Raw genomic sequence first — 26,251 nt, 5'->3', positions numbered from 1 at the left:
AATTAGGAATGTTCTTCATATTACTTGCGAAATAATTTGAAAGCAGTTTGACAGCGTACCTGTATGTCCAGTGGCTGAAGGTGATTTGGCAAATCCAAACAAATACCAAGAAAAAAAATCACAACGGGAAAAGTAGCTAATGATTTTGAAGTCAAGTAATATCACTGTTAGGGAATTTATTTTCCACTTTCTGATTTGTGTGGTGTCATGTAACAGCTAAAGTTGAACATGGGGTTCATTCACGATGGATAACGGAAGCTGAACTGGTTCAGGAAAGCTATCGATACGAGAATAGTTAAAGGCGGTTTCAAGATATTGAAGCCAAGGTGTAGCCTACCTCCAGGGTTTAAACTTTTCAGGTAATTACCTTAGTTTGGGGTAATTTGCATTGATTCAAGGTAACTTTTAAGGTAATATTTGTAAGGTAATTTTGGTTTTACTAGCTTCAAATTCAAGGAAATTGGAAAAATTTTAAGGTAATCTAAGGTAAAAAGTAGCAGCATCTAAGGTAATGGCCACATACTATACAGTAGGTTCTAGACTCGAGCTTCCAGATATACGGTCCCTTAGACTATATAACAAGGACCCACTAGACATCCAAAAGACGGAAGATATCAAGGCTTTCAAGAGGAAACAGAAGACATTTTTGTTTTCTAAATGCTTCGATAATGTGGATTTGACAATTAACGCAGAATACACTGTGCTACTCTAAGTACCTAAGAATGTATACGACAAACAGATCTTGTGGATCCTGTAATGCATGGGGTTTCCTTGTGTTATAAGACCAGGAAAACAACCTTTAAAGTAAATTTAAAATTTAAAAGATAACAATCGTTATCTATATATCATTCGAGAATAAATGAAAGTTAAAGTGATGTTTCTTCAGAAGGGATCAGTTTGGTGCTGAATTTTCTATTTGATATCATTTTCGTAAATTGTTCGGTGATACTTAGGAACATCTCTGAAGGTCATTACAGGATTACAGAGTCTGGTCACACTCAATGAAACATTTGAAGTAGTTAAAGTAATAATTGATTGGGTAGAGAAATAAATAGAGATGTAAGATATAATACTAAGAATATAAAGAATGATTTCATTACATATTTCTAATCGTAGTTCTCCTAAAAACTATTTTAACAGTGTAATGAGTAAACAACATATTAAGACATGAAAACAAATACCAAATAGGTAAAATAAATAGGGATAGGTGGATAATAAGTATACTCACTTTAAAATTCTATGTACAGTTGGACAAAGGAATTCCTGGTACACCTCACTCTGAGGAAGCGCACCTACCACACCCTTACTGCAGAGCGAGTAACCAAACAGATAAGTGTAGGGAGAGATGGTATTAGTGGTCGGTGTGGCTACACACAGGAACTCTCCGCTCAGTAATGGTGACAGGTTGCAATTCCTCAGAGATAGGTGTGCCAGGGACACCGGTGTCCAACTGTACATTAATATCCAAACAGTTTTGTACTGGAGATGAATACTCCCTTCGATGAATCCGACATTACTTGACCTTTATAATATAAAAGGAAGGAGAGGGTTGGGGGTAAGGAAGCCAGTAGGGAAAGGATTGCAGGAGTGGTTCTAGGTAAGGGAAAGGATTGCGGGGGTTGTAGGTAAGGAAGTCAGGAGAATGGAAAAGGATTGGGGTGGGGGTGTAACTAGGTAAGGAAGCCAGGAGAATGGAAAGGATTGAGGGGGGTGTGTGTGAGTAGGTAAGGAAGCCAGGAGAAGGGGTAGATGTTTGGTAGTCCTACCGACCTCTCTCTCAAAACTAATTTGAATTAAACGCCCTTTCCATAGGCTAGGTAATTGCGAGATTGTCTTCTCGCGCTATCGAAGATTAAAAAAAAAAAAGAAAAAAAAAATAATCATGGACATTGGTCTAGTCTCAACGAGGGAAGAAAATTGGACTAAAATTCTTGACCTTTTATTTAAAGATATACAGTTGGGGTTCATTTGCATTTTAGAAAATGAGGGGAAAAAAATATTGTTTAAGGGAGTGGCAACATGGCAGCCATCTCCTTACATCTAATATCACTTAAGTACAAACAAACGCATACACTCGAAGACGTACACTTACTCTTTTAAACTCCAACACTTACAAACCGCTAAAAACTATGACTTAAAACAATACTTTCCATACATTGCACAACTAAAAGTAAATAACTTATTAAAAAGGCAAATTACAGCATATTTGAAAATGACTTGGAGCGTTAAACACATCCGTCATAATTATGTTATTATTGGCATTAGTGTTACCTAATTATCATAGTTCACTCAAAGTTTATGTTTATATGGCTACACGTTTATATTAATTTATTTGTTGCTATACCAATTTTCCTTGAAATTTACGTCCTGTAAAATTTTACGATGAAATTAACCTGTAACGTTGCGAAACGTGGTGTTTTACCCGATATTTAGAACATGCCGGTTCTGTTATATTTAGAAAATTTAGCACGTTATCATTTTCAACCAAGAGTGAACTGACAGACCACTCGGAATACTGTTTATATAGGCTCTTGAATATCATTAAAAATAACTATGAAATTAACACATGTTGATAGTCACCTGCCTGTTTAGAAAATCATAATCATGATGAACTCTGTTATTGCTTTATAAAATCTCTATTTCAGCATTCTGTCAAGCGTCGTAAATTTATCATAAAATACGGAATTACATTTAATTAAGTAGGAAACTCATTACTAAAAACTCACCGAACACAAAGCCACTTTCAGATGTCAACAAGTCAGATAGAATTAAAGTTTAATCACAGCATCTACCATAAAACGGCATCCGCCTTTTCTTTCAAAATGATACTTCTGCTTCAATACAACAACGTACAGATGACATTGAATTATATTCTCACTAATTACTGGAACTCTTTCATTACTTCCCATTGAGTATGGGAAATTGCTAACCGTTCCGAAACAAGGGTACACAAGCACTGTTCCAATCACACTGGAAGAGTTATATTACTCCTGATATTATTGGAACATTGGGTGATTGACTTTTGGAAGTCTGGAAGAATTGAATTATCCCTGATATTATTGGAACATTGGGTGAATGAATTTTAGGTTGCCATCTCGGGCCCATGGCAATGTATTTTAGGTTGCCATCTCGGGCCCATGGCAGTGTAATTAGAACACCAAAGGTGTTGAATTATGGACTAGGACCAACTAACGAAAAAATGCACAGAAACTTTATGCATTATTAAACAGGATAGTCAGACTAGTATGTAGTCCAAGATCATAAACAGGATAGTCAGACTAGTATGTAGTCCAAGAACAAAATGAGGATTATACATTCTTCCAGGAAAAATTAGTAAACTTTCTATATCTTAAATAAAATGGCTGACAGTAAAAGCTAAAATGTGACTATTGTACGATGAATTGAGAAGTTTTTTGAAAGTAATAACTTACTGCGATTGTAGAGAGACTAACCGTCTCCAGCCACTCGACACCAAGAAGTTTAGAAAACCACATCTCAGTTCAGAAGATAAGAATTTACAGCATGAGGTCAACACTGAATTAGTTAGAAATTCATCTTTACAGAAAATCAATCATTGAGGGTATTATAATTACTGTTTATGTAAGTACTTCCTACATTAGCTTAAATATGAACATACACCATTAAGTAACATTTTGGGATCGGATACAAAGGATTACATTTGAGACTTCAAAGCAAAGTAAAGGAATCTGAACTTTAGCAAGAAGGATATTGAATTTTTTTTTCTGGGGGGCGGGGGGTTCAGATCATAAAGAATAATACTAGAAACCAAAAAAAAATCTAATTATCATACTTGAAAAAGTGCCAAGTCCAAGTGTTCAATTTAGGAGGTTATGGTTTCGTAAAAAAATGAAAGCAGAGAGAGCAAAGATAATATTTTAAGAAGTATGTTTTTAATGAGGTTCAAAGGATCCCTGGAAAACTAAGAGAGAGAGAGAGAGAGAGAGAGAGAGAGAGAGAGAGAGAGAGTAATCTTCAACGAAAACTGAAAATTTCCCCTTCATTCTTAAGGGATCATATTTCTTTCTGAATCAGAAAATAATCGATTGTTGCTTGGCAACAAAAGAATAAAAATACCCCTGATTGCATTGAGCCAACGTTTCCACGTCACTATATCACACAGCTTCGCAACCCATTACAATACAACTTGACATTCTCCAAACAAAGTTTTTGACATTCTCCAACCAAAGTTTAAGTTTAAAGGCCGATCATGAATGGCAGAGGCAAGGGAGAGTAACATTACCCTATCAAGCAAGACAATGCCCTACAGACTGACCATTTATACATATGATCAGCGCCCAAGCCCCCTCTCCACCCAAGCTAGGACCGAGGATAGGCAATGGCTGCTGATGACTCAGCAGATAGACCTATAGGATCTGCCAAACCTCCTATCCTTAGCTCACAAGGATGGTGAGGTTGTAGCAGCCAAAGAAACCAAAGAGTTTGAGCGGGGCTCGAAACGCCAGCCTGGCGTTCACCAGTCAGGGACGTTACCACATTGGCCACAACCCCAACTTAAGGATCTCTTTTTTTATCTCCTGAACTGAGAAGCAATCTCGATTAATCTTGCCCTCACTTAATTAATAAAACGTATCATATACAATGCATATCCCTAAATTATTCTATATACAAATGTGAAACGTCTAAGATCAAGACCAGTGGACTTAAATGTCCCAGCAAATGATCTTGATAACTTTTAATGTCATGGTTAATGCTCATATGTAAGTCATCGAGTCCACCAACTTGCACCAATGAAAAATTCAGGAAGAAAATCATAGATTTTATACTTTAATTCCTCTTTGATTAAATTATACGTTTAATTGTTCGTTTTTTTCTTTCTTCTTTTTGAGTTTTAGGCGGTATATAACAAAGTTAATTGAGACATGACTCGGATATTATGCTTTCTTTTTATCTGTTTTTTTTTTCTCGAAAATTTGGTATTGTTATAAACATGAAATTTACTTTCATTGTTCAATGGCCATTTTAAAGTAATTTTAATTGTGTATTTATTTCATTGGTGCGTTTGAGAAAGGGAACAGACATACTCAGAAAACATTAAATAAAAAAACATGACTGAGAAGGTTTCGCACGGTTAATTTTCGCCAAACACTGCGATTCGTCAGCCAAACAAACACTCCTTTAGCAAATGTACAAATAGAGATTCATAAAAAAAGTTATATACATAATCATTCATAGTAAATATACAAAGACGCCTTTAAGCTATGTGATTCTCCTCGACGTACGCTGGGTTGTCGTAGGCATCGCAAACCTCCTGTTTCTCCTTCGGCGCCTGCCCGTTCAGTTCCTTAGGTATGGATTCCTCTTCGTCCTCGACCTGGGCCGCTGCTTCGCGCTCCGGCTCCTCCTCGATGGTCTCCAGAGGCTTGCCGAAGCTGGACTCGATGTTGCTGACTTCGATGCTGAAGTTGAGGGACGACAGAAGGATTGTGGCTAGGCGCACCTTACCCTTGTTTTCCTCGTCGACCAGCCAGCGGGAGTCCTTCCGAATCACGAGGCTCTTCTCCTTCACGGGGCCCTTGGGAGCTTCCGGGACTGCCGTCTCCACGTTGTAGTCGCCCGTTTTGTCTGTGACCATCACGAGGCTGCGGAGGAAGGGAGAGAGGCAAATTTTGGGATTATTTTCAGATAAAAAAGACCCAAAAGTTAAAGTAGATTTCGGATTATTTTCAGATGAAAAGTCAAAGTATATTTCATACTGAAACACACGGTGTTTAATTTCAATTAGTAATGGAATTTGAAAATAGATATTGAATGCCATATATATAATTCAAAAGGTTATAAATAAAATATTACCTCTTTTTAATAGTTATAAAAGAATTGAAAACATTATCCCGATCTGTAATCTCCCTAGTTGTATATCGATTCATCCATGACGGGAATGAAAAGTTCCATTACTTCCATCACTGACCGTCAACTCTCATTAAATCTATCAATTTAATCTATTTTCAACATAAGCGAGGATATTTTCCACTCGGTCTTCTAGCCAGTCTATCTACTATAGTTACTACTGTTTCACTTGCATCATTCATTACGTTATCTTTCACAAACATATTCTACTTAGGCCAAAATTCTTATCTGCTAATAAAGTCAGCATTGAGTCTTTCGTTAACTAAGATAATGTTTATCAACCCTTCCTAAATATTGTTATTTTCCTTTAAGAAACCTTGTAATTTTTTTTTTTTTTTTTTTTGAAATAACATGGGAGGCAGATAATTCAAATTCTGGAAGGCCACGACAAGAAAGGAGATATATCAAATGAAAAAAAAGAAGTTATATTCATGAAACTCAACAAGTGATGCCAGCCAGAACATATAAATAAAAAAGACGAGAAAACGAAAAAAAAAAAAAACTAACCATAAAATCCTGATTAAAAGGATCTGAAGGAACATTTACTCACATGAAAATGATCACCATCAAGAAGTTGGTTGAGGCCCCAAAGAAGAACTGCGCCCCTGGGTAGAAGGAGACCGTGGCCCTGTAGACAGCCGTGTATAGGGTGAAGCTCAGCATGGGTACCACGCCATCCAAAGCACCGAGCATGGCAGATACTTTACCTGTGAAAATGCAAATGATCAGTATTAGGTTAACAAAGATATCAACATCGAAAAAGACAATATCCCCATATGATATATATATATATATATATATATATATATATATATATATATACTGTATATATATACTGTATATATATATATATATATATATATATATATATATATATATATATATATATATATATTAGTATTATATATATATACATATATATATTCAGTATTTATATATATACATATATAAATTTATACATATATATTTATATATATATGTATATATATATATATGTATATATATATATATATATATATATATATATATATATATATATATACATATATATATATATATATATATATCTTTCCTGTCCCTCAGAACGGCATTTCCAAACTGGGTTTCTCACCGTCCCTCAGGTAGGGGGAGAGGGAATAGTCATACCATGGGGACAGGAGGTACTCAAAAAGGTAGTTAGGAAAGGGGAGGGGTGAGAAGGGTTGAATCTAAGTGCGTGTGTGCCATAATCAGCAATGCTAAATATTTAGCCCTCTTTTTTGTAGGGTCGCCTACACTAATAATAATAATAATAATAATAATAATAATAATAAAAGTTGTAAAATATTACCATTACATCGATTTCTGATGTTACATAATGTTGGAGATTGTGGACATAATTTTGCTTATAAATATTACCCACTCCAAAATACTTTTAATTGTGTTCGGAGATTATATATATATATATATATATATATATATATATATATATATATATATATATATATATATATATATATATATATATTCGCGCCACACAGCCCAAAATAATGCCTTCTGCAAAAGCGCTTTACTCTCCATCCCATGCATATCCTTAATTTAGTGTCTGCCTCATGTCATGGGGAAATATTTACTGTCTGTCATAAGTACGACTATTCATTAACAATCTCTAGAGGTTCGTTCATAACAATTATTTGTTGTCTTTTACTCACTTCCTTTTATTCATCTATTTGTCATCTATCATAGGCAAACACAAGTTCCTTTTGAGTACATTGCACAAGGTAGAATTAAATTGCAAAATTTTCCCTTGTGGTGGCCGTCGTGGTAACCTCCCTCACTGGTGATCACCAGACTGGGGTTCGAGTCCCACTCAAACTCGTTAGTTCCTTTGGTCGCTTCAATCTCACAATACTTGTGAGCTAAGGATGAGGGTTAGGGGGAGCCTATAGGTCTATTTTCTGAGTCATCAGTAACCATTGACTGGCCCTCCTTGGTCCTAGCTTGGATGGAGAGGGGCTTGGTCGCTGATCATATGTATATATGGTCAGTCTCTAGGGCATTGTCACTGTCCCTGGCCTCTGCCATTCATGAGCGGCCTTTAAACCTTTAAATGTGGAACGCAGTTCAGGAATTCACCAATTGGGACAGCTGGCGAAATAGACGTTTTATTCCCTATCCTGTAATCATTACACTGAATTACATAACCATTATAATTAAAAAAAAAATAGAAGCCCGTTTAAATCTAACTCGGCGTAATTGGATGGTACTTGAAGCCTTCAATTTGCGTCCAAATAGGAATAAAAAACTTTATAATTGGAAATGTTGAAATGCTGTTCATTAATAACTTTGAAAGCAAAAATTCATTCAACGATCGTATAATGCATCAGATTTAATGTAAACACGAATTTAGTAGCAGAAAATGAAGGCAATTATAACGGAAATAGCATTTGCAAATATTCATTGCTTTCATGTTTTTATTTTTAGAAAGCAAATTATCCCATCTAAAAATTCTATCATTAAATTTGCCGTCCGAAATCGAGTTCATAAAACTTCGACAAAAGCAAGTTAAACACTCCAGTCTTTTCGTATGAACCAATTTAACTTTCTAGTTTTGAAATACAAACGTTATTTTTCATATTATAGCAGTAAACACACATATATCATATGATGTTTTATATACAATAAAAACATACGCAGCCGTTTCTAGTCCACTGTAGGACAAAGGCTTCAGACATGTCCTTATTCATGTCTGAGATTTGACAATTTTGTTACCTCGCAGGCCATTGAGGATTGGTGATGGTGGGAGACTTTAGTCTGATCGCTGAGAGTAAACCAACCTAGTATGGGATGGCCCTGACCACCTTTGCTGATCATGGTGTTACGTAAATCCTTTCATCACCTTAAGGTATCCCCACTCTGAAAGGGTATATATATATATATATATATATCCAAAATTTATATACACACACATATATATGTACATATATATATATATATATATATATATACATACATACATTACAAAATCATTGAAAATTTTTATATTGTCAGGCTTCCCTGTTTAATTCAAAATACACATCCGGAAAGAAATTTGCACAATACAGTAGTCGCTCCACAGGGTTGGTAAATAAAACCCAATAATACATTGTAATACATTACCTTACTCAATATACACGAGAGAGAGAGAGAGAGAGAGAGAGAGAGAGAGAGAGAGAGAGAGAGAGAGAGAGAGAGAATGAATAAATGAATGATTGATTGATTGATTTGAAGTTCTCTGGAATCCTGACATCGAAGGTCATTGACGCCGATATTGTTTATTGTAAATAAAGACTGAAACATTATTCAATTAAAACCAGAAATGTAAATATGTCATAAAAGAGAGAGAGAGAGAGAGAGAGAGAGAGAGAGAGAGAGAGAGATGAACAATTCCTTTGATTAACACAACAAAAAAGTATATAATCTCGATGAGATTAACACATTTCCTTAATGATTAAGGAAGTCAGAACCAACCGATGTAATGGCCACTTTTTCTAGGCGTTCCTGCTGAGATCAATTGCCTTCTTAAGACAGTTTAGACTTTTGAATTAGCCCAGACTTCCTCGTTAGACCAGTTTTCATGCCAAGAAAATCCTGTTTCGCTGGGTAACTTTTTTTTCTTTTTTATTTTATTCGTTAGGCTTAACGCATTTTATATTTAAGCCTAAACGATTTTCATCGATAATGGATCATTTTCTTCAGTTAACTTCTCCATCTAGATGAATATCTTGAATATCACCGGGAGTGTTTATAGACTTTAAAAAGTAGTTATCAGATTATTATTATTATTATTATTATTATTATTATTATTATTATTGTTATTATTCCTAGCCAAGATACAATCCTAGTTGGAAAAGCAAGATGCTATAAGCCCAAGGGCTCCAACAGGGAAAAATAGCCCAGTGAAGAAAGGATTTAATATTGATTTTATTGTCATAATCGCTTTAAATTTATTACACTCGGAATTCTCTTCATCTTTAAACACGGTATTTTTAGAGAGAGAGAGAGAGAGAGAGAGAGAGAGAGAGAGAGAGTTTAAATGTTTCTTTGATACCAGGCGAACTCGAATGATTTATTGTTTATCCGAATCTGCACAAACTTCATTTTTATTTTGACTTGACTGTACAACGAAATGCACTCAACTGCTAGCCTACTTGAAGATATTTGCATAGTCCAAATACATATAAAGAATACGGACTGATATCATTGTTTATTTTAACAAAATGCTGAGATGTTTCTTTGCAATCAAGTTCACAGATAATCTGAGCAGTGAAAAATTCAAGGGTCCAGAAATTTGATCAGTCCTTCATACCATTCACTTTCTGAATGTGAAATTTTCTATTTTTTTCCCCGAGTATTCGGTGTTATGTTCGTTTATCATTCTTTAAGATGTGTTTGTTACTAAGTAAAAACAAATTTATTTTTGCAATATACTCATACTTATTTTGGAGAGATAAGCTGGTCTAGATAATATAATCTGAACCTTATCCAGCTGTAAAATTCTACATCAAATTTAGCTAAAGCGATAACTCTCACGTTGCCAGATATAAATTAAAATTGTTAATAAGTATAACTCTTAACATACTACTTAAGAAAAATTTCATGAAGTAATGAACAGATATTTCAGTGTTATTGACCTCTGCCTTTAATGTCAATTCTGCTGTAATGTTGAAATCTTCAATCTCTTGTCAGAGATAAAGGATGAAGATTTGCTTAGGACAGATTCGTACAGCATAAAAACTCTATGACCCTCTTCATTAATGAATCAGATTCCTTAAAGAAATATCCGGCCTGCTTGGGTGACCACTAAGAAATGTTTGACGCCATTGCATAAGCCTCTTGAATACCATTGGGACAGGGCTGAAGGCTATTGTAGCAACTTCATCTCATAAACCTGAAACCCGGTTGCGTAATACCTTCTGGCGACACTAGATAGAAAAGTAGGCACACATACGTATGTATATATATATATATATATATACTGTTCATATATACATACACGTAAAGTATATATATATATATATATATATCACTCACTCACTCACTAAATCCCGTCCGGAATTCTCCGGGTTGGGTCCTGCATCTGATATCGCCATTCTCTCCAGAGACTCCTATCCAATGCCATCTGTGCCAGCTGTTGAAATGTCTCGCCTCTGTTTGCTTTCTTGAAGGTTTTCACCCATGTATCTCTTGGTCGTCCTCTCGGTCTATTTCCGGCCACTTGACCATGCAGCACTATCTTTGGCCATCTGTCCTGTTCCATCCTCTGTACATGCCCAAACCATCTCCTCTGAATATCTTCCACTCTAATCAGAATTGTGTCCTCAACACCAGCCATTTCTCTCACTCTCTCGTTCGTAATTCTGTCCTCCCATCTTACACCACAGACTCTTCTCAGACATTTCATTTCAAAGGCTAATAACTTTTTCTCTTCTCTCTTCTTCAGTATCCAGCATTCAGCACCGTATATCACTGTGGGGATTACTATTGCTCTTAATAGCCTAATTTTTAACTTAATGGATATATTTCTATCTTTCCAGATTCTTCTTAGCCTTCCAAATGCTCTCTGGCCACTTGAGATTCGGTCTTGAATTGCTCTTTCCATCTTTCCATCTGCTGTGAAAAACACTCCCAAATATTTAAACTCATTGACTTGTTCCACTTCTCCCTCTGATAGCTGTATTTCTAAGGCCTCTCTCTGGCGTCCAATTTTCATACTTTTGGTTTTCTCTCTATTTATCACTAATTCATACCTACTGCACTGCTCCTCCACCATCCTCAATACTCTCTGTAGTTCCTCCTTAGTTTCTGCTAAAAGCACTATGTCATCTGCATACCTCATGTTAGATATTTTTGTCCCTCCTATATCTATGCCACCCTCATATATCTAATATATATTTATTAAAACTTTTCTTCATGTTTCTTTTCCCTTCCGTGGTGTATATGATATTCAGTTCAGAGGAGCATTGCTCCCTAGATCATTGGTGTTTAGCCAATTCCAATGAAATCATACTAGTATCAAGTCACTCTTATTCTAACGTGACCGGTTCTCGTATTTCCCCGTCATACGCATAACATATTATTTAGGGGCTGTGGTGGCCTATTGGAAAAGTCCCTGCCTGGCGTTCTGCTGGACGGGAGGTCGAGACACGCCCAAACTGGATAGTTTTATTAGTGTCTGCGACCTCACCATCCTATAGGTGTACCTTCTACGTCATCAGCGGCCATTACCTGGCCCTTTCAGGTCCTAGCTTGGGCGTTGATCATATGGCGGCAACTGAACTTTTAACCAAACTTCTCGGTTTTCATTTCTTGAGACTAGAGGATTTCCTTCTTGTAGTTTATCTATTTCTTTGTTTAATTCCTCTGGGCTATTTTTCCCTGTTGGAGCCCTTGGGCTTATAGCCTCTTGCTTTTCCAACTAGGGTTATAACTTATCTTGTAATAATAATAATGATAATAATAATTATAAAAACAATGGTCTATGTCAGAGTTTTTTTTTTTAACTACACTTCAATCATTTTCCCTGTTTATATGGACATGAGATGCCAACATAGATCTTTTTCCTTTCTTTTTATCCGGTACTACACCTTTTCCATAGAGTAAAAACCAAAGTCAATAAATGCAATAAGCAAGAGAATTTCATTCCTTGATACTTAATTGACCCACAGTAACAAAAAGCAAAATGACATTAATGTTATAATTACGGAACACTGAATTTCAATTATCGTCCTTTTTAACGGTTGCCTTTGTTTGAGAACTGTTATTATTATTATTATTATTATTATTATTATTATTATTATTATTATTATTATTACTTGCTAAGCTACAACCCTAGTTTGAAAAGCAGGACGGTATAAACCCAAGGAGATCCAACAGGGAAAATATCTCAGTGAGGAAAGGAAACAAAGAAAAATAAAATATTTTAAGAAGAGCAACAACATTAACATAAATATTTCCTATATAAACTAAAAAACTTTAAACAAAACAGGAGGAAGAGAAATAACATAGAATAGTGTATCCGAGTGTACCCTACCCTCAAGCAAGAGTACTCTAACCCAAGATTGTATGATCTGTTACTGCTGCTTTTCATTGTTGTTACTTATCTGTAAAGTCGAGAATCTTTACGAATATATTTGCTTACTAATGGAATTTATTTATTTGTTCCCTAATTTGCAGAAAAGGAAAATATATTGAAATCGATTGTAAAAAGTCTCTCTCTCTCTCTCTCTCTCTCTCTCTCTCTCTCAGTCTTGTCTGGGAAATAAATCAACTTCAGAACGAGATTTGCTGAATTTATATCTAAAACTCTCACTCAACTTCTTTCTCTCCATCTTGGCAAGTAAAGGAAAGTCTCCAGGTTTATGAAGTAACTTGCAGAGAGAGAGAGAGAGAGAGAGAGAGAGAGAGAGAGAGACCCTCCTCTCGACCTGCGTTCTTGATGGAGGTCGTTTGTGATCGCAGCTGCAAACTTCATCCCTTAATAACATCATGGAATTCGCATTGGAGAGTCTCATACGAGAAAACTCTGGCAGGGGTCGCTGCGCCGAAACTTTCCATTCCATATGCTGCCGACAACCAACCTCCCCTTGGCCCCCCAGGGCCCCCCAGGGCCCCAAAAATCCCCAGCTCACTCGCTCCCTTGCACTCTCACTCTTTGCTCTCAAACATATTCCAAGTATTCACATTTAAGACATTCTGGAGATGTATTCTTATGCTGCTGCCTCTGTGCACTCACACACATATATACACACATACTCATATATATAAACTTTATAACTCTTCCCCCCTTCGGAGGATCGTTGCTAGAATTCTAAGGCCTTCAGGTTTATTGAAAAGACTCATGGGGTGAAGTTGCTGGACACAAGCCCTTTTTTCTGTACGCAAGCAGATACTAGTTCTCTATATCTGGGTAGCAAACCCTGAATAATTTATGGATCTAATAAATGTAGGCCACGCACTGAAATGTTCAATCATGAATCCACTATATATATATATATATATATATACATATATGTATATATATATATATATATATACATATATACATACATACATACATATATATATATATATATATATACATACATACATATATATATATATATATATATAACAGTAACAACAACAATAAATGCAACCGTTTCTAGTCCAATGCTGGACAAAGGCCTCAAACATGTCAATTCTTGTTTGAGGCTTGGCCAGTCTTCATCACTACGCTGGCCAGTGCGGATTGGTGATGGTGGAAGATTTTCGTCTGATCGGTCACAGCAAACCAGCCTAGTATGGGTGACATGGACTAAGTTACAGCATTGCTGATCATGGTGATAAGCAAACCCTTTCGCCACGGTAAGGTATATTATATATATATATATATATATATATTTGTGTGTGTGTGTGTGTGTGTGATCACTAACTACAATATGAATCAGTGTCTCTAAGGAATTGTATATCAAGTATTTTCTTAAGAGTTTTGCAATTGCACAACCCAAAATCACAGTTCAAGTAAGTTTGATATTAACATATCAATTTATTTCCTAATGCAAATCTAATTAAAATGCTCATAAAATTCATGTTGCAGGATTTTGACATGAAGTAACCTGAAGTACAACCTGTAACTAAGATTAACATTTCAAAAGATACAAAAAATCTAATAAAGTATTCAGAGCACACAAAAACTTGCCCTGTAGTGTTTGGAGCCTGAAATAAAGATAGAAAGAAAAGAAAGGAAGAAAAGAAGCACTAAATACACTAGCAGTAAGGTAGTGAATAGTAGCCAAAAGTAAAATTAATTTAAAAAAAAAATGAAATTTCATTTTCAAGGGAGATGAAAGGCCAATATCCGCCCCCCCCCCACTTATAATTCAACCTCATCTTTTGATGAAGAGGGAAACGAGGCAAGTAGGCCTATTCTCTCTCGCTTCCCTTCTCTTCTTTTTTATTTGCGTGTTGAAGAAAATAAAGTTAATGGCAGGAGAATTTCTTTAATATATAGACAGAAATGTGCAGGAAAGTGACCTTAAAAATTTATTTTCTCTTCTACCAATAATTATTGTACATACGAAGTGGTTTAAACCAATTTCAAGCAATTTAACTTCTTTATGGCAAACTAAAATACAATACTAGTTCAGTCAGAGGGTTTAAATGAATAAAAAACATTAAAAAGTAAACTTTTGAATAATATCAATAAGTAATAATAAAAAATCTGAACATTTTGAAAACAATATATCACATTAAAAACCCTAAATTGGTAAAATAATAATAATAATGATAATAATAATAATAATAATAATAATAATAATAATAATAATAATAATAATAAACTTTTAAAGCATTTCTATAACATAGAACTCATTTATAAATTCAATTATAAGTTCATATACCATTGCATCGCAAAATATGGCCCTTCACAGACTAAGCAGGTTTCCACACTGAGATCTCAGCTAGACCATTTGTTTGCTATGACGTACATGCAGTTCTCCAAGGCCAAACCGGTCTGCAGTGAGGCTACTCTTTGTGTGTGCGTGTGTGTGTTTCTTCAAAAGATTTATATTCATTTCATTATCTGGTTACTAATGTTTCGTTATTAAAATTTTCAACCTGATGGCATAACGGAGCAAATAGTTTTAGTATGATATATCAACGTTGATAAATTTTCTAAATTTTTAGAGGACATTTTCTTCTACTTTCTAAAATTACTATTGGTATTATTGCGCCAGTTCGGTAATTATGATAAAACTTGGCAAGACGTGTTGAAAAAATTGTTTATAGGCCTATACATTTTTACTTGTAAGATAAAAAGTTAAGCAGCTTGATAGCCTTGTCAGATGAACATATCTTCATAAAAACTAAAAATAAAAGTATGAAAGCATAAACCTATAATCAAATAGTGGAATTTTAAAAGAGTAACAGATTGATCATCAGGTTAACAACGGGGGGAAAGATGTAGAAAGACATGGCAGCAGTTGGACCAATAACTTTGAATAACATTTGCTGGACGAAGCAACAATATATTCATTAGAGATATATGTAAAAGACGAAGTTTATTTATTAAAAGAAAAAAATATAGTTAGTGCATTAAATATAGGTAACTAAATAATATAAATAGATCCAAAAATAAGAAAAATTTCCTAAATTAGATGGTATGAGCATGTTAATATGGATTTGTTTGAAAGATAATCATTGTAGATAGGTAAACGCGTAATGTCTTTCCTGTTAGGAGCTGATTTTCCATGTAGATTGTTTGTAGAGTTAAACGAGATGTTTTTAACACAGTAATTCCAATTCAGTTAAAAAAGTCAAGTATTCTAACAACTAAACAGCAGGGATCATGTACAGTCACTCATATAAGTTGATGGAAGTCGAGGAGTTTGAGAGAGATTTCCATCTCACCTCTTTCTGGACGGCAGGTGTCTAGGAGCAGAAACCGGTCAAATATTCAACTTAAATATTTGACTGGTTTCGTGCTCCCAGACACCTGCCGTCCAGAGAGGGGCGACATATAAATCTCTCAAACACCCGGACATCCATCAACTTATATGAGTGACTGTACATACACCATGCAGTATATATATATATATATATATATATATACCGTATTTCCCGTGTCATAAGACGCACCTTTTTTCACGAAAAATTACCCCCAAAATCACCCTGCGTCTTAACACTAAGAAAAAGTTGTATTGGGGCGTTTGACACACCTCAAACACCAAACTATTGACTTACAAGCTCTCAAAGCCACGAGAGATAAAATATAAATCTACAATTATCATTTATATAATATAAATGCGTTAATTTTTATATTGCACTTCATTTAATGAAGTACACTAGCAAATGATTTGTTTATTTTAGTAATCAGCTGTTGACTCGCTAGCCCCCTTCCACAAGTAAACATGCCAACCAGTGGTCTCGTATCAGACGACACTATGACATAGTGGTTTATTCAGTATATAGCTATTTTCTCATATTTTGTTATTTTGTTATAAAGCAATATATTGATAATGACTTTGCTGCCTGAGTTCCGAAATAATACAAACGGACAGTTGCTGAATACGTCCTTGGCAAAATCTTCTGTTAGTTGAGTGCAGTATTACCAAGTTAGCAGAAAAGTAACTAGACCCAGAATCACATAAACAGTAGCGAAAGTATTCCACCTAAAAGAATTTATAGATTCCTATAATCAATAACTACTTTTTGTGTGAATAATTATAGGGTATATGAGGAATTTTGGAACTCACTAGAATTTTACAGCTTTACCAAATTTTTTATAAAGAACCTTTGGCAACGCTGCTTTCATGTAAACAACACTTGAAACACCAAGCACTATTGAGTAAACGTGTAGTTGTAATGGATACTACGACTGGTTTAGTTGCTTCTTATAAGAATATATAATAGAATTGGGATAATCGGCATATTGCTAATAAATATTAACTTGAACATTTCATAATACACCCAAAATAAGAAAAGTTACTGTGCCAGACAGTAGTCACGCTAGAGTCGCTGACCATGGATTTCTGCTAAGAAGTTTTTAAAATCCTCATTTTTTTTTTTTCTAAAACTGCCTTGCTAATTTGAGGGTGCGTCTTACCACTTGTAGCGTCTTATCACACGGGAAATACGGTATGTATATATATACATACATATATATATATATATATATATATATATAACAACAAATGCAGGCATTACTAATTCACTGCAGGACAATGGCCACATAAATATCAATTCATGTCTGGGGGTTTAGCCTGTATTCATCCTCACGCTGGCTAGTGCAAATTGGCGACGGTGGGAGATTTTTGCTGGAGCGCTCACAGCAAACCAACAAAGTATGGGTGGCACTGCTGATCATGGTGATACGCAAACCCTTTCACCACGCAGTCTGTGTTTATTAATGATTCTCTCTCTCTCTCTCTCTCTCTCTCTCTCTCTCTCTCTCTCTCTCTCAAATTCGTGTAAACAGATCAGCGCCAAGGACAACCACACCTTTGTAAGCCGAGATTAATAGAACATCGTCGGGAAGGAAACAAAAAAGTAAACCTATCACTTTCTGATCCCAAGGACCCAAGGATAATAGCACCGAGACAGAAATGGATTCTGGGCATCTATAAAGTATTATCAAGAAGAGGTTAAAAGAGAAGGGAAAGACAATAATAATAATAATAAAAAAAGTTCTTGCATTGCTGAATGAATTTGTTTAACATGCTTTGATAAAATTAATTTAGAATGATTTTTCACCTCTAATTTTTTGCAAGAAAACTTTTCTTTGGCATCGTAAACACATCCATGGTCAAAACCCTTCTCTTTTCCTCCCCATCGTTTTTCTCCCCCCCCCCTTCTTATTTCAATCTTTAAGACCAAATTGCAATAAGGTCTTACGGTGTACTGTAAACCTATGTCTCGCAAAACTAATGGTTTGAAGGCCCTGCACTGCGTCTCATATCTGGTAGTTGAATTACAATGCGTATTTCTATATTGTTAATACAAGTACAATGATATTTATAATAAACTTGAAAAGCTTGTAATTTTTTACCAACAATTGGGAATCTACATATTATATAGCTTCTTAACATCCACCATGTTAATCTCTCTCTCTCTCTCTCCTACTCATCCCTGATTTACTTGAATTGCGTCTGTATTAAGCAAAATATGCTTTATTTGACGTAATTTACACATCCACAAAGAGCTAAACTGTCGTTAATTTCATTTAAAGGTTTAAAGGCCGATAATTAATGAGAGGCAAGGGACAGTGACATTTCCCTATCAAGAAAGACAATGTACTGGAGACTGACCATATGCATTATGACCACCGCCCAAGCCGGTTTTCCACCCAAGCTAGGATCAAGGAGGGCCAGGCAATGGCTGCTGATGACTCAACAGATCGACCTATAGGTTCCCCCAAACCCCCCATCCTTGACTTACAAGGGTGGTAAGGTTGCAGCGACCAAAGAAACTAACGAGTTTGAGCGGGACTCGAACCCCAGTCTGGCGTTCACCAGTCAGGGACGTTACCACGTCCGTTACAGCTGACAAACTGAATAGGGGAAGACAAAACAGCATTGATTTTGTTCTTCATAGGAGATAATCTTCCAAGACTAACTCCAGAAATGTTAATTTTCTATCATTTTTACCAAAAGGTGACTTATGGGTAAGTTATAATGGAATCTTCTTCTGGGACGTCAGGTTTAAAGATTCTTCATTTAACCTTCATCAAAGAAGGTTAGAACTCTTTCTTCATTATTTCTTTCATCCTTGTCGTTTCTGGACGAATAAAAATGACGTTGGATTATTCAATATAATATATTTTTAATATATTTACTGTACCTTCTTTCCGTTTTGAGTCCAAAGACCATTACGATACTATAAATCAAAATTGACTTTTACTTCCTTGAAAATTCATGTTGAAATAATCCTCCTTGATTATAAAGGATCACTTGGTGGCCTAAAACTTTATTGGTCTTTTGTCAGCCCTGAGAGAGAGAGAGAGAGAGAGAGAGAGAGAGAGAGATTGAGAGAGAGAGAGAGAGATTTATTCTCTCTCTCTCTCTCTCTCTCTCTCTCTCTCTCTCTCTCTCTCTCTGCTTTTAATTTCTTTTTTCTTTTTTATGATTTGCTTCAACAATCATTTCTTTACTTCCACGTTGTAGCTATCCTTCAAAAAAAGTATTGGGGTTAATAAATGAGACAGCATTTTTTAAATGCAACATGACAACTATCTCTCTCTCTCTCTCTCTCTCTCTCTCCTCTCTCTCTCTCTCTCATTTTAGTTTTCCAGGGATCCTTAGCTCATTAAAAAAATACATTTTAAAATATTAACTTCGCTCTGTTTGTTTTCATTTTTAACGAAACCATAACCTCCTAAATTGAACACTTAGACTTGACCTTTTTGAAGTAAAAATAATCGTGGCAAGAGAAATGGCTTCTCTCTCTCTCTCTCTCTCTCTCCTCTCTCTCTCTCTCTCTCTCTCTCTCATCTTTGCCTGCTCCATTTCGTCATACACGTAACTTGTATATTTGTTGATAAGACCCTTTAACAAGCGTGGGCGTATCGTAGCCTCGGCCTCCATAAACTTCCAGATCAGCCAAAAAAGAAAAAGAAAAAGAAAAAAAAACAGAGGTTTTTGCGAGCGATAATAAAAGTCACTTGGCTGTTCTTAGCTGCGAAATTCAAAACACTTCGACACGACACTCCAACGAGGTTGAGTGAGTAATAATAGCTTTACGTTGTTTTCACTTAATTCTCTTTTAATGAAAGAAATACCTTTTAGTACATAATGTCCTACGATTAACAGCGAAATCACTACCAGAAGTAGCAATTGACTTGGCAACAAATTATTATAATCGTTTATTGAATGCATAATTATAAAGAATGTTTTTAATATATATTATATGAAATATGTTAATATTCAAATGCAAAACAATATACATTAATGTTTTCATACCTAGAAATAAAAAAAAATAATAGTACGTAAAGATCTGAATTTCATGATTACTGAAACTATCATGTGGTTTATTTAATTCTGAGAGAGAGAGAGAGAGAGAGAGAGAGAGAGAGAGAGAGAGAGTCTTTATCGAACCGGACGAAGGGAAATATTGGTGATGTATGTGTGTATATATATATATATATATATATACTGTATATATATACGTATATATATGTATATATATACGTATATATATATATATAATATATATGCACGTATACATGGACATCCATATGCACCTAGAAATACATACATATAAACGCATATATAAATACAAACAAGCAAGTATAGGTATATATATGTTGCATAAATACATATCTACATATATAACGTGTATGATTGAGAAAGACGATAATTGCAATCTCTGAGGGACCTCCCTTTTGTCTTCAAATAATTTTCGCTTCCTTTTCTAAGAACGTTCAGTTACAAGGCGTTGAAATAAATTTCCATATCATGGCACCATTAGGAGGTTCTACTTTCCCTTACAGACCCGAAACGTCTCTGCCAGGTGTTTACCAGACATGGGTTTGAGTCATTGCCTGGCCTTCCCTGATCCTAGCTTGGGTGGAGAGGGGCTTGGGCGCTGGTAATATATGGTCAGTTTCTTGGGCATTGTCTTGCTTGCTAAGGCAATGTCACTGTCCATTGCCACTGCCATTCATGAGCGGCCTTTAAACTCTTAATCGTTTTAATTAATTACCTGATGGTGATTAGCCAAACCTCAGTCTGTCTGGAACGATCATTGGGTAATTACTTTGAATCGGAAAGTAATTTTTTTTCATATTTCCTTCTTAATGTTTTGTTTACTTTCTTGTTAAAAGATGATATTCATGTACCCATAAGCTCAAACCTTTGATTTTAAGTTATTTAATAACCAAAGATTTTATTCTAAACAAAAGAATTAAATCAAATGAAATTTCATACGTGTATTAGCTAATGGTAACTTAGCCATAGTCTTTCACTGTCTTGGGGTAGAGTTCTCTTGCTTAAGAGTACACTCAGGCACGCTGTTCTATTATATTTCTCTTCCTCTTCTTTTCGTTAAAGTTTTTATAGTTTACATATGAAATATATATTTTTATGATGATATTGTTTTTAAAATATTTAATTTTTATTGTTAATTACTTCTCTTGTAGTCTATTTAATACCCTTTCCTCACCGGGCTATTTTCCCTGTTGGAGCCCTTGGGCTTATATGTTGCTTTTCCAACTAGGGAGTGTAGCTTAATAATAATAATAATAATAATAATAATAATAATAATAATAACAATAATAATAACATTCACCTGCCTAATTGCCTGACTATTAAAACTTGTGGAAGCCAGCCCTTGCCCGGTGTACTATGCATCTAGAACGAACTCAGACCTTGGAATGTGAGACGCCAACTGTGACCTGAAGTCGTGTCTCTCCTCCCTCTCCGCCCGCGCCCGTTCCCGGGCAAGGTCGCCGTGGGTTAGGATTTCGACAAAGCAGGTCAATAAGGACGGGCGTGGTTCATTCGTAAAAATGGCTACTCGTGATGGTTAACAGCTATTTTGCAAACCAAATTAAGATTCAATGAAAGAGATGGTAATGAAGTGGTCTTTTCTCTTGTTATTTTTTAATTTTATCTCTTGTTCTTTTATTCTTACGAGGCATGGGGCGGTAAAGGTTGTTGAGACTAATTTTATAGGTTATTTACAAAGCTGGTTGTACATCTAAATAATTACCATCAATGGTTTAACATTGTTAATGCACTTGGCGAGTTCAAACAAATCGAGAAGCATCCGCATATTCAAAATATCGTTATTGATTATTTTTAATATATTCAGGGTATAAGGCTTAATAATAACTTAGTTTACAAAAAAAAAAAAAAAAAAAAATATGATTTCATAAATTTATCCAATCCAAAGATCATTTGCTTTACCCCACCCCACCGATGTAATGAAAATGAAAATAAAAAGAGGATCTAAATACAAAGGTAATGTTAATAGCAAAACCCTACAGGTAGGGAGGGACCTATGACGTCCGAAATTCCATCTTCCATTGGCCCACGTTCCCACACGACCCAAGGCATTCGGCTTCCTCCTGTTCAAGAACACGCTTCGCTAGGATGTGAGAAGTGAGTAACCATCTATACTGCTCTGTTGCAATCGCAACCTTCAGAGAGTAACTGGAAGTTGCAGTGTGGTCGTCCTGCATCTCGTGGGAGAGAGAGATCTTAGAGGCGTTCTTTTCTTCGATGCTACTACTACTACTACTACTACTACTACTACTACTACTACTACTACTACTATTATTATTATTATCAAATTGTTACTTAATAGAATTTTGTTACTGCTACTAATACTATTATTATTATTATTATTATTATTATTATCATTATTGTTATTATTATTATGAGGATCATGATTATTATCATTAATAATGAAAATGTTACTTAATACAATTTTGTTACTACTACTGCTGCTATTATTATTATTATTATTATTATTATTATTGAAAATGTTACTTAATACAATCTTGTTACTACTACTACTACTACTACTACTACTACTAGCTAATAATAATAATAATAATAATAATAATAACAAGCAACACAGCTGAAACATCAATTAGCATCCATATCCTCGTCCATCAAGGAGCTTTCTCTCTTAGCATTGTGAAAACCAATGCTAAACGACCAGTATTTCAAGTTGTACAACTATGGGCAACACGAGAGCGAGAATGAAAGACAGAGAATCCCTTCACTGAGGTCAAATAACAACTCTTAGGCATACAAGCGTAATGGCTGTTTAACCACGCGTCATTCTAAGTCGTAAATGGCTTTCGAATATCTCAAATGCTTCAGCCAAATAAGCCCTTGTTTACGAAGGTTCTACAGCAGTCAACTACACTTACGCCATTACGGGAATAGGCCTATTTGTCTTCGGTTTAAAGGTCGGCCATGAATGGCAGAGGCAAGGGAAAAGTGACAATGCCCTAAAGACTAATCATATATACATATGATCAGCGCACACACCAGCTTTCCACACAAGCTAGGACCAGAGAGGGCCAGGCAATGGCTGCTGATGACTCAACAGGTAGACCTACCGGCTTCCCCAAAACCCCTCCACCCTTAGCTCACAAGGATGGTGAGGTTCAGACGCTACAAGAAACTATCAGACTTGAGCGGGACGCTTTCTTCCATTTAGCAGATCGTCAGGCAGAGACGTTTCCAATAGACTACCACAAAATAACTTTCCTTATATGAGAACAGCGATAATCTGTGAGACTCATTTCTTATCTTCCCTGTATCATAATAGCCTCGGTGATACCAAATAAGGAAGAGGTTACTCAATACAAGAGGTTCGTCTAAAGAGGTTCTAGACAATAAAAAAATCGGGAATGGTGATAAGCATTTCATCTTGAGTTAGAGTTCCCTTGCTTAAGAGTTACAGTTAGGCACACTATTCTATATGTTTCCTTATTACCTTTCCTCGTTGGGCTATTTTCCCTTATGGAGCCTTTACAATTAGAGCTGTTGCATACATAATAATAATAATAATAATAATAATAATAATAATAATAATAATTGAGTAATATAGAGGTTCAAATTTATTCCGCTTATCAGATTAAACTCGGTGATATAAAAATATGGACAGGTTATCACAGCAAATGATATCTTAATGAAAATACAAAGGGTAATAAGTTCAACAAAGAAATTAATGATATCAAAATACTCGTGGAAGGAAACATTATACGTTGACTGAAGTCTCTCTCTCTCTCTCTCTCTCTCTCTCTCTCTCTCTCTCTCTCTCCTCTCTCTCTCTCTCCGAGCGAGCTATCAAATATAAGTAACTAAAGATATCCTTATATGAAACTTTATGATATTAGAGTAACTAGAATTAATCCCAAGTTTTAAACTAAAATCAAATGATTTAGAAAAAGCAGTTACATTGAGTCATAAGGCAATGAAAGGAAGGATTCATGGCCTTCGTGTGTAATAAATTCATGGAATATTATGCTAAATACTTACGTCATGCGGAAGTAGTAATACTTAGTTTCACTTACATTCATCCTTCTTGTGCTCGTTTTTCGAGTTGGGATATAAACATCTTGCGGTGTTTCTTTCATTTTCTTCTTCTCCTCTTTTCTATCTACTTATCTCACTCATATTTTAACATTTTGATTCGTATTTCTATATCTTTATATTTCTTATTATATAAAAAAAGTCAGCTGTATTCATATATCCTTCTATCTTGTTTATCTTTTTTTTCTCTTCTTCTTCCGGAAGTAAACACGACTCCTGACCTCTAGACCTACAGTAGTAGTAGATACGTAGCTTCACTTATAGTCATCCTTCTTGTGCTCGTTTTTCTATCTCATCTCATTCAATCTTTTTCACCATTTTGATTCCTATTTCTATATTCTTTATTTCTTAATATACAAAAAAAAATCAGCTGTATTCATCTATCCTTCGATCTTGTTCATCTTTATTTTCCTTCTTCTTCCGGAGGTAAATAAGACTCACGACCTCTAGACCTACAGATAAGGATCAAAGCCAACATCGTTTGTACCTAAATGGATTTTTACAGCAGGAGCAAACCACAACAACGATTATTCGTCTGTCGACTCTTTCTAACACGGGTACGTAAATTACTCCACCAACTCTCTCAACTATCTTTAATGCACTGCATCAGTGAAAAAAAAAATAAGATACCCGATGGAGCTCAGGTTAATCTCAGAATGACGAAACTTCGGTGATTAGCGTTCTTTTGAGAAAGAGTTATGGCTATAAACCTATTTATCCTCCCGGTTATAAACACGCTGGGGTGCACGAGAGCTGACAGAGACACACGCAAGTGCACACACACTCACATAATTACATACTACATATACAGTACGTTCAAATTAATTTGGAAGGATCCAAGTTATTTTACGAAGTCCAGTACACACAAATGCGCTCTTCTAATAATTTCGATGTTATATATATATATATATATATATATATATATATATATATATATATATGTGTGTGTGTGTAATTTTCATGTGTATATATATATATGTATGTATAAATATATGTATATGTGTATATATATACACACACACACATATATATATATATATATATATATATATATATATATATATATATATATATATATATATATATATATAAACAGACTGAAATGGCATTTTAAGGGATATTTTGCATTTGAATTGGTCACAATTGTATAAAGTGTTGAGCCTGTAGTTCTCTTGAATGAGATTCTGGCCAACATAATTGATAAGCGTATTCCTTCTCGTATGTTAAAATACCAGAAAATTCCGAGTGGTTCAATGATGGATTTAGTCGAGCTTATTTGGAGAAATAGGAGGCTATCACTTTTGGACATGTAACTGGTCAAATTTGACTCTTGGAATTACTATACTCAGCTAAAAGCTGTTACTCGGAAAAATTATGTTTTAACTGAAAGGGAATACATTCTTACCTTAAAAGAAACTCTACCTGGTATAACCCCGGAGCAAAAATGGTGGGCTACCCTTAAATCGACTCTTTAATGTAGGCTTATTAGTAGCTCCTTTACTTAAACCAGATGGCACAACCCTTTTGGCAGATGTGGATGACAGTAGGCAGAGTAATGAGAAACTGGAATTAGGAATTCCTGTTTTCCCGAGGTTAACTAAATAGTTTAGCTTCTTCGTCCTACGAAATTAAAAGACTTATGTTGGATCTTAATGTTTATAGAGGTGTAAACCCAAATGATATTTTTCATTCGTTTTTTCATAAAGACTTCTGATTTCTTAGCTCCTATGTTGGTTGTTATTTTTCGCAATTAGCAATAAGGGGTTCTTTTTACATTATTTTAGGATAACTGGTAATGATACTCCATTGGGTAAGTGTGT

The 26,251-nt window shown here is 35.1% G+C and overlaps 1 protein-coding gene across 1 annotated transcript in view; it reads right to left on the bottom strand.

Annotated features, from left to right (window-relative positions):
* Positions 1–3,759: 3,759 nt before the first annotated feature.
* LOC137647099 (lysosomal proton-coupled steroid conjugate and bile acid symporter SLC46A3-like) overlaps positions 3,760–26,251 on the bottom strand; it is an 89,169-nt gene continuing 66,677 nt past the window's right edge. The window contains exons 5-6 of the mRNA XM_068380326.1: positions 6,437–6,593; positions 3,760–5,621 (exon numbers count right to left, since the gene is read on the bottom strand). Of these exons, the coding sequence (XP_068236427.1) occupies positions 5,234–5,621; positions 6,437–6,593 (545 nt within the window). The 3' untranslated portion in view covers positions 3,760–5,233. The remainder of the gene's footprint in view (positions 5,622–6,436; positions 6,594–26,251) is intronic.

Source organism: Palaemon carinicauda, chromosome 9 (genome assembly GCF_036898095.1).
Source record: "Palaemon carinicauda isolate YSFRI2023 chromosome 9, ASM3689809v2, whole genome shotgun sequence".
NCBI classification, from domain to species: Eukaryota; Metazoa; Arthropoda; class Malacostraca; order Decapoda; family Palaemonidae; genus Palaemon; species Palaemon carinicauda.
The sequence above is the reverse complement of the archived record's forward strand: the minus strand, read 5'-3'. Positions and strand labels throughout refer to the sequence as shown.